Source organism: Mesoplodon bidens, assembly GCF_964165515.1.
Source record: "Mesoplodon bidens genome assembly, chromosome: 15".
NCBI classification, from domain to species: domain Eukaryota; kingdom Metazoa; phylum Chordata; class Mammalia; order Artiodactyla; family Ziphiidae; genus Mesoplodon; species Mesoplodon bidens.
In genome coordinates, this window is record NC_138171.1 from 38,538,030 (window position 1) to 38,551,892 (window position 13,863).

A 13,863-nucleotide genomic window follows, 5' to 3' on the forward strand; every position below is an offset into this window, starting at 1 on the left:
TCATTTGACAATATATACAAATAGCAAATCATTATGCTATACACTTGAAACTAATATAATGTTATATGTTCATTATATCACAATTTTAAAAAGTATATGTATTAAAAACATAAACACAGAGGGCTTCCCTGGTGGCGCAGTGGTTGAGAGTCCGCCTGCTAATGCAGGGGACGCGGGTTTGTGCCCCGCTCCGGGAAGATCCCACACGCCGTGGAGCGGCTGGGCCCGTGAGCCATGGCCGCTGAGCCTGCACGTCCGGAGCCTGCGCGTCTGGAGCCTGTGCTCCGCAACAGGAGAGGCCACAACAGTGAGAGACCCACGTACAGAAAAAAAAAAAAAAAAAAAAAAAAAAAAAAAAACATAAACAGAGACTGCTGTCAGACAAAACTAAAAGACTGTCTGTAAAATTTTACCTTCCATAAGTTATGTTCTCTTACACTTTCAGCTCAAGCTCTTGGACTCACAGAGGCAGTAAAAGTACCATACCCGGTGTTTGAATCAAACCCCGAGTTCCTTTATGTAGAAGGCTTGCCAGAAGGAATTCCCTTTCGAAGCCCTACCTGGTTTGGAATTCCACGACTTGAAAGGATTGTCCGTGGAAGTAATAAAATTAAGTTTGTTGTTAAAAAGTAAGTTCTCTTTGCCAATGTAGTCCTTTCTGGAATTAGAACAATCAAGGCATATTTCTATTTAAATTTTTTCTAGCTTCAGGTTATGGCTAAGGCTTTGAAGTCCATGATGGGAAGCGTAGCATTGAGCTACAGTCCTGGCCTTGTCCATTGCCTCCCATCCTTTAACTTGTCCTTGATTTTCTTCATCAGGACAAGGAGAGTTGTACCTGCCTCACATTGGTGGAGGTGAAGTTTGTTAAGAGATGCTGTGTTGTCTCTTACTATTGATAGATACTTGAGGGAAGGATGAAAGTGCTGATTTTTATGTGCTGTTATTCCTGGTTAAACTTATGGGCAACTGAATTTAAGTGATTAAGTTTCACATTTATATGTCTGCAGCATTTCAGTAGTTGAAGAAACTAAACTAGTGATAGCTAGTTTTCATTTTCATGAAAGAAGTCATTTACTCTTCATAAAATCATTTAGCAGGTATTTGTAGGAAGGAAAAGTGAATTTTTTTGGTCCATAATGGAAGAAACTATTGTTACATTACAGAGTTATCTTGTGGTCTCCTTTATAAAAAAAACATTGGTCATCACAATTTTTACTAGCTGTGAAGACCAATATTATACTGGCCACTCTAATGTTTCTTGGTTTTTTCTCTAGACCTGAACTAGTTATTTCCTACTTGCCTCCTGGAATGGCTAGTAAAATAAACACTAAAGGTAAGAGATTATGTATACCTTCATTATACTTCAGTGCGTTAAAACATGCTGAGTTGTTGGCAGATATCTTTTTGGGGCTTTTGGTTTGTTTCTTTGCTTTTTAAGGTATTTTATTTAATGAACCCCCTCCTCCCTCTCCCTCCCTCCCTCCCTCCTCTCTGTCTCTTAAAAGTAAACATTTCATTGGCAGTTTCATGTTTGCAATCCTCCTTCATTCATGTTTCCACAGCTTTGTTGAAACTCATGTGGAGGATTACACTACCAGTTTAATTCTTCAGGTTTCTTTGAAAAGAGCCAAACTGTATGAATTTTAATACTCTGCTTTTATAAAGCATCTCCTTCGGGATTTTTTTACAATATGCAAAAGAAATTGTATGCTTACTTTACAGCTTTGCAGTCCCCGAAAAGACCACGAAGCCCTGGGAGTAATTCAAAAGTTCCTGAAATTGAGGTCACTGTTGAAGGTGAGGTTGCTCTGTGGCCCGTTCCTGTCTGCTCTCCAGTTCACTAGTTAATCTGTTGCTTCTTCACTTTACTATTTATATTTTTATGCAGATGAGTTTTTATAAAACTTGTTTTAGGTGCAGAACACTTAACTGCGATAAAGCTAGATTTCTTTTTTTTTTTTTTTTTAATTATTTTTGGGTGCATTGGGTCTTCGTTGCTGCGTGCGGGCTTTCTCTAGTTGCAGCGAGCAGGGGCTACTCTTCATTGCGGTGCAGTGGCTTCTCTTGTTGTGGAGCACGGGCTCTAGGCGCGCAGGCTTCAGTAGTTGTGGCTCGCGGGCTCTAGAGCGCAGGCTCAGTAGTTGTGGCGCACGGGCTTAGTTGCTTCAGGGCATGTGGGATCTTCCTGGACCAGGGCTCGAACCCGTGTCCCCTGCATTGGCAGGCGGATTCTTAACCACTGCGCCACCAGGGTAGTCCCAAAGTTAGATTTCTAAATGTTTCTAATTAACAATTTCAATTACAAGGTGATATTTCTCCATAGCCTTGCCACCACTTGTTACTTTCTGCTTTTTAGATAATATCCATCCTAATGGGTGTCCATTCCTTTTTATTGATGACTAGTATTTCATTGTGTGGATATACCATATTTTGTTTATTCATGAATTAATGAACATTTGGTTTATACTACTTTTTGCTATTTATGAGTAATGCTGCTCTGAACATTCGTGTACAAGGGCAGTGATGGGTTAATGAAAAATGGTTTTGACCTGCCTTCAGATTAACAGAGAATCTCTTTCTGTTGTCTTACCCAAGCCACAGAGGACCTTGTCCCACAGTAGCTTTCTTTTGCTTAACCAGGGCTATAAATAGACCCCAAATTTAATTTATATTTGTTAAAATACCACAAAATAGTTGTTAGTGGTTTAACACTAACTAATTTGAGTAGTAAAGAGCTGTGTCCATGTTCAGGGGCTTTTTGTCAAGAGTGTGATAGCAAGGAGGGACTTTTTCTTTTTCCACCATACTAATGTTTTCTTTTAAATTATACATCATGCTTGTAAATGGATTTTTTTTATTACTTTAAAAATCAAATTTATTGAGTACACTTTATACGTGATAAAATGCATACATTTTAATTGTACAGTTTGAGTTTTGAAAAACGTTTGTAGCACCGCTTTAGTCAATAGATAGAACATCTCCCTCACCCTAAAAGGTCTCCCACACGCTCCTTGGCAGTTACTCCCTCACGGGCCAGGCCACAGGCAACCATTGATCCACTTTTTGTCACCATGGAACACTTCTGCCTGTTGTAGAATTTCATATAAATGGAATCATGTTGTATCTTTTCTTTTTATGGTTGCCTTCTTTTACTTAGCACAGTGTTGTTAGATTTATACTTGCTGCATGTTTCAGTATTTCTTTTTATTGCTGAGTATTACTCCATTGTATGGATTCACCAGAATTAATTTATGCATTTGTCAGTGGGCATTTGGGTTTATTTCCTGTCTTTGTCTAGTCAAGATGCTCTATGAACATTTGTGTACAAAACATGGCATATGCTTTCCTTCTCTTGAATAGATATTTAAAGTGGAATTTACTGGGTTTTTAACTTTCTAAGAAACAGTTTACTGAACTGATTGTATTGCTTTACACTTGTGCCAGGAATGTATGAGAATTCCAGTCGCTGCACGTCCTCACAGTACTTGATATTGTCATCCTTTTTATTTTAGCCGTTCTAGTGGGTGTGTAGTGTCATTTCACTTAAGCATAGACCAGAATGCCAGTTTTTTGATTTTTGAATTGCAAGTAGATATTTCAGTCAGCTTAATTCTGTCAGGTGACCACAAGTCTCTTCCTGTCTTGCCCTGTTACTATTAAAAGGCTGCTTTATGAACATGGAGTATAAAAAGAGATGTTAGTTGAGTGATTTTAGTAGCCTGTTAAAGAAGTATGGTAATAGGATGTACTGAGTTCCTCTGTCTGGTTATTATACCTGCCAGGTCAACCAGGCTGCTAGATCCAGCTGGTCCAGAAATACTTTGCTTTTATCACTGTGCTCTTTAAGGAAGCTGTGGGGTTTTTATTCAGGAGTTTGAAGTAATTAAAGATTAGAATGTTGAATCTTGATATTTTATTTGATTTTGAGGCCATAGTCAGGCTTTTAATGGAAAACAACTGATAACCCAAAACATTGTTTCTGTATATTACTAAGAATTCAAAGAAAGGATATGTCAGTGTCAGCTAGAGAATCCAAAGGAAAGCTCATGTTTTTCTTTCGGCCTTTGAACATAAACACGACTATAGTTGTATCTAAAGTCGTGTTTATGTTCAAAGGCCGAAAGAAAAACATAAAAGGCAAACATAGGTAACCAGTGGCTTCAGAATGGCGTAATGAATCATTAAGTGAATTGAAAGTTCCTCAGATCAGCCAGAAAGCTAGATGTGTTTTGGGGGGAAATGCCTGATTATAGGGATGGAAGTAGGAAAATGGATGGAGGTCTGTAAAACTGACAGCAGTGGCTATTTTCATTGCAGAGTGCTTGTTTGTATACACACTGAACATAACTTTTCCAGCACAGGTTGGACTTCAAGAGCATGTCCTAGAGAAATCATGAGCAGTACTTAAGGATGATTGAATATATGTGCTGATTATGTTTTTTATTTATGTTTTTTAATTCTGTAGGCCCTAATAACAGCAACCCTCAAACCTCAGCTGTTCGAACCTCTACCCAGACTAATGGTTCTAATGTTCCCTTCAAGCCTCGAGGGAGAGAGTTTTCCTTTGGTAAATACGTGTTATGTTTTTCTTTATTTCATTATTTTAAGTAAAAGGAGTCAGTAAAATATTTTACTAGTTGAATTGTTTTCTTTTTTTTTATTTGGTGAGTTAGTATATATTAGCAATTCAAGGCACAGATTATAGAGCCAGACTGAATTCAAATCTGGTGCCAGTACTTTATAATTTTGTGACCTTGAGCAGGCTGCTTAACGTCTCTGTGCCTCAGTTTCCTTATCTGTGAGTGGGGATAACATTACTTCCTGTTCCATAGGGTTATTATGAAGATTATAAATACCAGATCATTTAAGGGGTAAAACTATATCTGGCACGTAGTAGATACTGAAATTGTTTTGGGGGGGTATTTTGGTTTTCTTTTTTTTTTTATTTATTCGTAGCCAACATATTAGTAATAGAATAAAACAGTTAAATAATGCATCAGGATTAGAGTAGTTATCAAGACATGCCTGTGTTTAAAACCTATGTATTTTTTATTTTGTATTGCTTAAAGATGCACAATAAAAGATGAAGAAGTTCTGCCATTGGATGTATACTAGTAACTATTACTAACATCTTAATCGCTCTTGGTTTTTTTATATGCAGAGGCCTGGAATGCCAAAATCACTGACCTAAAACAGAAAGTTGAAAATCTTTTCAATGAAAAATGTGGTAAGTTTATTTTGAAATACTATTAAAATATGAGGTAGCTTTTTTATAAAATAGAAAAATGTGAGCATAGTAAAATTGTTCAGCATTTAAATACTACTGTCATCAGAAGTGTGGGTTTTGCAGGCATGAATTTTATAATTTCTTCCACATTTCTGAGCACCAAGAAATTGAAGAAACTTTTCTAAAATTAATGTGATTTTTTTAAAAAGAAAGGTTTTAGTAGCTGCAAAATGTAATTTAAAATGCATTTTTAAAAAAAGGTTTAGTTTTTTCGGCTTCCCTGGTGGCGCAGTGATTGAAAGTCCGCCTGCCGATGCAGGGGACGCAGGTTCGTGCCCCGGTCCGGGAGGATCCCACATACCGCGGGGCGGCTGGGCCCGTGGGCCATGGCTGCCGAGCCTGCGTGTCCGGAGCCTGTGCTCTGCAACGGGAGAGGCTGCAGCAGTGAGAGGCCCGCATACCGCAAAAAAAAAAAAAAAAAAAAAAGGTTTAGTTTTTTTTTAAGTTATAAATATGAGAACCAGTAAATGTGTTTTGTTTTTTTAGGTGAAGCTCTTGGCCTTAAACAAGCTGTGAAAGTGCCGTTTGCGTTATTTGAGTCTTTCCCTGAAGACTTTTACGTGGAAGGCTTACCCGAGGGTGTGCCATTCCGACGACCATCTACTTTTGGCATTCCAAGGCTGGAGAAGATACTCAGAAACAAAGCCAAAATTAAGTTCATCATTAAAAAGTAAGGAGATAAGATGAAACAAGATTGACCATGAGTTGATACAGTTTGACGCTGGGAGATGGCACATGGATTCAACTTTGGAGCTCAGCCAAACCTTAGGGTCAAAGAAGCTCTTTAAGCTGTACCTTTGTATATATTTTAAATTTTTCATAACTGGTCAAAAGAGGGAGGGCTATGGCTTATCAGGGGGATAACAACTTGATTTTGTGAAGTCTATGCATAGTGACATTTTTTAAAAATATAAATTTATTTTTATTTTTGGCTGTGTTGGGTCTTCATTGCTGTGTGCAGGCTTTCTCTAGTTGCGGTGAGCAGGGGCTACTCTTCGTTGCAGTGCGCAGGCTTCTCATTGTGGTGGCTTCTGTTGTTGCAGAGCATGGACTCTAGGTGTGCGGGCTTCAGTAGTTTTGGCACGTGGGCTCTGGAGCATAGGCTCAGTAGTTGTGGTGCATGGGCTTAGTTGCTCTGTGGCATGTGGGATCTTCCCGGACCAGGGCTGGAACCCGTGTCCCCTACACTGGCAGGTGGATTCCTAACCACTGCGCCACCAGGGAAGCCTCACAGTGATATCCTAATGGTTGATACTACTGGAGCCTAGGCAGTGGTTCAGTTTTTTTTTTTTTTTTTGCGGTACGCGGGCCTCTCACTGCTGTGGCTTCTCCCGTTGCGGAGCACAGGCTCCAGACGCACAGCCTCAGCGGCCATGGCTCACGGGCCCAGCCACTCCGCGGCATGTGGGATCTTCCCAGACCTGGGCACGAACCTGTGTCCCCTGCATCGGCAGGTGGACTCTCAACCACTGCGCCACCAGGGAAGCCCAGTGGTTCAGTTTTATAAAGCCCTTTTATTTCTCCAGCTTACAGAATATTTTAAATTTCTCTCCTGTTTGCTTGGAAATCTGTGAATTATGCCAGCACAATTGAAGTAAATGGAAATAATTAGAGTTAACAAAATACATTTGAAATGAATTGAAAGGAATTTTAGGTTTTATTTATTAAAGGTTACTTCTGAGTTCCCTAAGGATGCTGTCAAATAATCACAGCTGACATTGCCGACCATAATGTCCTCCCTCTGTACCTTCAGCCAGGTCTGTAGAGGCTAGGGCCCCTGCTTCTGCTTCCTAAGAGAGACAGTCTCTTGTGTTCAGGTGTTTACAGCCTGTCTTCTGTTTCCATGCTACCTGCATTCGGGTCTCTTCCTGTTTCCTTCTCCAGTCTAGCATTGACTCTTTCTAGGATATATTGAAACCACAGGAAGAAGCTGTTTATACTAGATGGGGCTGGGGTGGATGGTAAAATCACAATTATAATTAGTCTTTATATGTGTGTTCCTTTAGAGATCCATGTTACTTCTGTTCTTCCATTACTAAGAATGTGTATTTATAGAAAGTTGCTGGCTTTTAAAATCTCTTACTTGTTTAATTTTTAATGTTTTACTATTGGAATGTTAGCCGAAAAGTTTTTTCTCTTTTCTTGTTCTTAGGCCTGAAATGTTTGAGACGGCCATTAAGGAGAGCACCTCCTCCTCTAAGAGCCCTCCAAGTAAGCATTTGCTGCAGAAAACACGCTGTTAGACACTTACTTTGCAGCACTAATTTAGAAAATTGTTGAAAGAGTGGCTACTGAGATAAAAGCAGGAAAGCTCATTCAAGGTTGGGGTTTGGACTAGTTTACGATTTTTAAGTTCTTTAATACCTAAGGGTCTCCACATATCTGATGCTCTACGAAGCACCACAAGGAAGAGAAAAAAGTGCAAAACGTCTTTCAGGAAGCCTAATATCACAGAACAACAAAACATGTCATGAAAAGGAACAAAGTTGGGTTAAAATACTATCTTTTGTAGTCTGAATTGTAAGCACTTTATTAGGGAAGATCTGATTGCATTTGTATATGTTCTAATCTCGAGTTTCTGTTTTAAGGAAAAATAAATTCATCGCCCAGTGTGAATACTACTGCATCAGGGGTTGAAGACCTTAACATCATTCAGGTGACGATTCCAGGTATGATCTCTCTGCCTCAGTCGTAGTTTGTGGGGTTTCATGGATTTTGAATACACTGCACATTGTGTGTTGTCCCCACCAGCCCCTGCAGAAGTTATTAACCAAATACATCACCTTGTCAGTTTATCGCTAAACAGCTCTTGGCAGTTATGAGACTCGGCGTGAGCTAAAACCTGTAGGCTACCCAGATGCCTAGTGTGTTGTTTAAAAAATTTGTATAAGACGGCAAGCAAAGCTCTTCATAACTGCAACATTGTCAGTTTGGTGTTATTATTAAATTGTTTGGTTAAATCATTTCAATCTTGATTCGTTTTTTATTTTTTATTTTATTTTTTAAATAGGAGACAATCTATTTATTTTTGCTGTGTTGGGTCTTCGTTTCTGTGCGAGGGCTTTCTCTAGTTGCGGCAAGCGGGGGCCACTCTACATCGCGGTGCGTGGGCCTCTCACTATCGCGGCCTCTCTTATTGCGGAGCACAGGCTCCAGACGTGCAGGCTCAGTACTTGTGGCTCACGGGCCCAGTTGCTCTGCGGCATGTGGGATCTTCCCAGACCAGGGCTCGAACCCGTGTCCCCTGCATTGGCAGGCAGATTCTCAACCACTGCGCCACCAGGGAAGCCCTTGATTCATTTTTAAAAACATTCCAAAACCATAAAGTGAAGTTACATAAAGCACCTAAAAATTTATCTGGTATTAAAATCGCATTATTAAGTTACAACTTGCTCTTAACCTTTTTAGATGATGATAATGAAAGACTGTCAAAAGTTGAAAAAGCTAGACAGCTAAGAGAACAAGTTAATGACCTCTTCAGTCGAAAATTTGGTAAGTTTTGCATTTGCATAGTATAGCTTGCAGTAAGCAAGGAAATTTCGTCTCAATAAGATCTTAAAAGTAAATTATGCTCAGGTAGTTTTAATCTGTGCTTTTACAACACTCAACTAAGGTGCTAGGTTCATCTGTGCTTTTATGCCGTTTGTCTTGCTATAGGTGAAGCCATTGGTATGGGTTTCCCTGTGAAAGTTCCCTACAGGAAAATCACAATTAACCCTGGCTGTGTGGTGGTTGATGGCATGCCTCCTGGAGTGTCATTCAAAGCCCCCAGCTATCTGGAAATCAGCTCCATGAGAAGGATCTTAGATTCTGCTGAGTTCATTAAATTCACAGTCATTAGGTACGTGAGAGTTCCTTGCTTGGTCATAAGAATGAACCTGCAGATCACTGAGGCTGAGTCATCTTCCAAAATGTAGTCGTATGTAGTAAGTTTGCCATGTAATGAAATGAATTATAATGAAATTCTTTAGTTACTGTACTATTAGATTCTTCCTTCCTTGTGCTGACTCAGTTCTCTGGTTTTTAAGGCAGGGGATTGTTAGCACACCATGGCCTGTGGACCAGCTTCAGCCTGCCATCTGCTTTTATTTTAGTTTTATGTCTTATTATAACCCAGTCACATCCATTTGTTTACATATCGTCTGTGGCTGCTTTCATATTGCAGTGGTAAAATTAAGTAGTTGGGACAGAGACAGTGTGGTCTACAAAGCTGGAAATATTTACTGTCTGGCTCTTTACAGAAAAATGCTGCCAGCCTCTGCCTCAGGCATCTCTTCACAGGCTTTGGATCAGACAGGGATTCAATACTAAGTCACTTCTGTTTCCTTGTCTGTCCAGTGAGATTGTAGTTGTTTACTTTGAGAGTGTTAGCTCCTTATCCACAGAGTAGGAATGATGGTTACACCTGCCATCTAACAGCATTGTGAGAATTACAGTCTTTGATGTGTGCTTGTCACAGTAAGTCTTACGGTATCCTTTTGTCATCCACCTAAGCAGAAGTCCCAAGTGCCTTTCACTCTTTTCTTCCACCTCCCCAAACTTAGCTGTTATTAAATAACACCCATTCATTGTCAAGTTCCCACTGTCTGCATAGGACCAACACTCAGAAATAGCTAATGTATTACCTTCCCAAGGCTTTTTCCTCCTTTCACTACAATTACTCTGTTCCCTTTGCATTGTTCCTATTTTTTTCCCACCATCTTGATGTAGCATTTTCTAATAATGTGCCACATTAGTTATTCGTATATTTGTCTATAGATTAAAAAGTATAAGATTAAACAGTAGTGGACAGCTTTTCTCATTCTAGCACGTAAGTGACATGGGCTAAATGTTAGTCGAATAAACTGAATATACATGTAAGCTCTTGTAGAGTAGAAAAAAAAACTTGTACAATTTGTTTCTCTCTTTAGACCATTTCCAGGACTTGTGATTAATAACCGTGAGTATTTCTTGAAGTCTTTTTGTTTTTTCTCTTTTCTGCGATATGAGAAGGGTGTGTGTGTGTGTGTGTGCGTGCGCGTGTGTGCGCACTTGCACGTACACTTACCTGAGAGTGTAACATTTTATTACTTCACCTACAGCAGTAATCATTCAAAGTCGTCATTTTAGCCCTCAGTGTGTGAGGCACCAGGCACTTTCTAGGTGTAAAACTGGGCAAGTTGCTTCACCTTTTTAAATCTCGGTTTACTTATTAGGAAAATGGTAATGATATTAGTACCCATTCTGGGAGTTTTAGAGCATTTTAAATGACACATTATGTGTCAGGCCTCTAAAACAGGGACCAGCAAGCTGCGGTCCGTGTAAATAAAGTTTTATTACAGCACTGCCAGGCCCATTTGCTTATGGCAAACTGGGCTGACGTGCAAAGCCTGAAATACTTACTGCCTCTTTGTAATAAAGTTTGTTGACCCCGACCCTAGTATGTGCTCAGTAAGCAAAATCTATATTTGTTACTATTTTTACTACTACTGTTACTACTTTTACTATTAGTTTGTAATTACTGGGCTGGAAAAAATAAGTCTTTTAATGTGATTTAGCTACTTCTGTTAATATTTAGGCCTAGTGTCTGGCAGCCACTGGGCCCTCAGATACTGTTGCATAAACAAGTGTAAGTGTTCTTCTAGTTCCCTTATGTTCGTATCAGTTTAAACAGTTTTTTTTTTTTTAGCAAAACTTAATTATGCTAGTATGTTTTATGTTCTTCTGTTAACTTTATTGTTAAAAAATTTCAAAAGTGAGAATTATCCTTAACTAATACCATTAGCATTTCAGTCTTTTTTCCAACTGGTATTATTCCAACTCTTTAAAATCCATCTGTATTGGGTATTCAATTGTATACTTTATTTGTTGGGAAAGTATTCGGGAGTTTTCAGTGGTCACTGAGCAGCTGAGCCTCGTGAGTTGCTGGTTTGTCCCCTGAGCTGAGAAATTGGGCCCCTGTTGTGCCTGCCCCCACCCCCCTGTTTGCTTCACACTATTGATGCTGTTCTGTGGCCACCACTCCTTCAGTGTCACGGATTTGGTTATATCTCTTCTGCCCCCAAGTTTCGAGTTTCACTTTATCACAAAATATATTTATTTGCTTTTTCCCCCAAGCCATGAGTTCTTTTTTTGTAGAATCTGTTTTTATTATACTGTCTATCTTGGCCAAGTATGTTAGCATCTGGGGATGTCAGTAATGAATGAAAGAGAAGTAAACCTTGCTTCATAGATTTTCAGTCATCTTTGGCATTCAGCTTTAACTACACCCGGGAACTTTGTCATTTAAAGAAACCTCATGATAAGGTGTGGGGTTTTTTTGGGGGAAAAAAATTTATTGATCCCAATTCATCTACCTTCTGTGTAATTTTTAATTTCAAAAGACACTGTATTTTATGCCTCCCTGCTCCTTTACCTTATGTTTAAAATGTTCAGTTTTGTTCTTTTCCTTGTGCCCTAGTCTATTATAGAATTTTATGGTAATTACTCTGAATTAGTTACTTTGATGGGACATACTAGAATTTTTAATATTTGTTCCCTTCTTGTCATAAGGAAAATAGTGCCTGTTATAGCAAAGTTGGAGCATCAGATTAGAGAATGTATGTAAAAAGTGCTTTTCAAATATAACAACATATCATTAAATTATTACTTAAATGAATCTGCTTTCTTTTCAGAGTTGGTTGATCAGAGTGAGTCAGAAAGCCCAGTGATCCAAGGTAAATTAAGCTTGGTATAATATAGAAGTATTCCTACTTAGTCAATAAAACAGGTCACATAAATTGTGTGGCCTCACATGCTTACATTTACGTAACTTCAGGGAAAGTTAATTCCACAGCACACATGTACACACATATGCACACACTCGTGCACATGCAGACTTGTTTGCTTGGACTCCTTTGTCTGAAAGCCTATATAAGCTCAAGCCATAGGTCCTCATTGAGAACTGGACCACATGCCATTTGTTCCCCCCGTCCCAGGTCAGGAACCCTGAGACCAGTGGCGAAGAATGCAATTGTGGGGTGATGGGGGGAGAAGGTTGTTTTTTAACTTGGCTTCTTATGCCATTTGTTTCCAATGGTTGCTATAAACCAAAATTATGTTGGGCGGAAATGCATGCATTGTAGTTTTAAAAAGCCCTTAGAAACAAAGTGTTTAGGCCTGCTGTGTGATTCATTGAAAGTAACAAAAGGCTTTTATTAAAAGGGAGCCCACAGAAGAAAGGGGAAAAAGACAGAGAGAGAGAGAAACTCCTACTTTCATGTTAGAGCTGTGTTAATTAAGATTGTTATTTAAGGTTTCGATTGTGTAGGCAACTTTAACAGGTTTCAGAAAAGCAGGTTTTTGAGTCTGGCTGAGTAACGGTGTGTTTAATCCCAGGAATCTGGCTGCTGTCTCACCGAGACCTGGGCTTTGTGTACAATGTCTAGGGAGCTTTCTCCCTCTGGGCTCTTTAAATAACTGAAAGCAACTTTCGAAAAATGTTAAAGTAAAATCTTTATGTATTTCTCTTCAGAATCAGCCGAGCCAAGCCAGTTGGAGGTTCCTGCAACAGAAGGTAAAAAGAGTAGTCTGGTTGTCAGAAATTAAGGGCCAAAGACAAAGGATTAATTGTGTTTTTAACGCTGTTTAACTGGACCTGTATGGTAGTTTTGTTTCTGGGTGAACTGGATTTGTAGTTTATGCCCAGAAACATTGTGTTTAGAGATGACTCATGGGTTCTTTTCCTCCATTTTCCCCAAATGACTCTTAATGAATTCTGAAATAGTTGAATGACTGCTATATAACCTAGATATAGCTAGTGTGGGTCCTTTGCATGCATAATTAATAAGATGTTCGTTACTTTGAAAATCTAAGTAACAAAATTTAGAACTTACTGCTAGAGAACAGTCTTATCATTTTTAGTATCTTATAATTCCTATTAAGTCATTGTAATGAATAGTTTGGTATGACTAGATTTGTAATTGAACAGATTTGCATTAATAGTACAGTTAATCGGTTCCCTTTTGTTTTACTTGATAGAAATAAAGGAGACTGATGGAAGCTCTCAAATCAAGCAAGAACCAGACCCTACGTGGTAGACCTCTTCCCTCCTAGGGTAAATCAGCTTCTGTGTCCAGGATGCCATGTGGTATCTATCTGAACCCACCTGCATATTCATAAGCTGAAGTGTTTTCCCTGCTTCAGTCATAAATGGTGCCCCCGCCTTCAGGGCACGTGAGGACAAAGTATAAGCATACTGGGTGGTTTGAGCTAGAAGATTCAAGCAGAGAGATTTTCCTTGGATCAATATATGTCAGGCAAAGAAGGTAAAGCGCTTTGCCTCAAATGGAAAGTGTTTTGTTTCTAACCTATAGGTTAAATCTTGTCCTTGCCATTGGAGTTCACTGTGAGTCGGGATCAACAGACTGACTTTTTCCCCTAATCATAGTAACAGTATTTGCAGAGTCTGGCTGAGCTACACAATCCATTGTGCATCTTGCATAATTAAGTTATAAAGCCTGATCCAGTTATTCCAAACATCTTAAACTTGGCCAGGTTACTACCCAGGAGGGGCAGCTCTAGACCAGGAGTCAGTGAAACTTGGTTTTCATGTC

General features: G+C 39.2%; 1 protein-coding gene across 6 annotated transcripts in view; it reads left to right on the plus strand.

Annotated features, from left to right (window-relative positions):
- Positions 1–13,863, plus strand: part of GTF2I (general transcription factor IIi) — a gene marked incomplete at its 3' end in the record, with an annotated part of 98,345 nt that overhangs the window by 83,109 nt on the left and 1,373 nt on the right. For all 6 annotated transcript variants that reach the window (XM_081257592.1, XM_081257595.1, XM_081257593.1 and 3 more), the window contains 14 exons: positions 446–629; positions 1,278–1,336; positions 1,726–1,800; positions 4,469–4,570; positions 5,165–5,230; positions 5,777–5,960; positions 7,443–7,501; positions 7,879–7,959; positions 8,699–8,782; positions 8,948–9,131; positions 10,201–10,229; positions 11,944–11,985; positions 12,783–12,824; positions 13,289–13,364. In XM_081257592.1, coding sequence (XP_081113718.1) covers positions 446–629; positions 1,278–1,336; positions 1,726–1,800; positions 4,469–4,570; positions 5,165–5,230; positions 5,777–5,960; positions 7,443–7,501; positions 7,879–7,959; positions 8,699–8,782; positions 8,948–9,131; positions 10,201–10,229; positions 11,944–11,985; positions 12,783–12,824; positions 13,289–13,347 — 1,250 coding nt within the window. The remainder of the gene's footprint in view (positions 1–445; positions 630–1,277; positions 1,337–1,725; positions 1,801–4,468; positions 4,571–5,164; positions 5,231–5,776; positions 5,961–7,442; positions 7,502–7,878; positions 7,960–8,698; positions 8,783–8,947; positions 9,132–10,200; positions 10,230–11,943; positions 11,986–12,782; positions 12,825–13,288; positions 13,365–13,863) is intronic.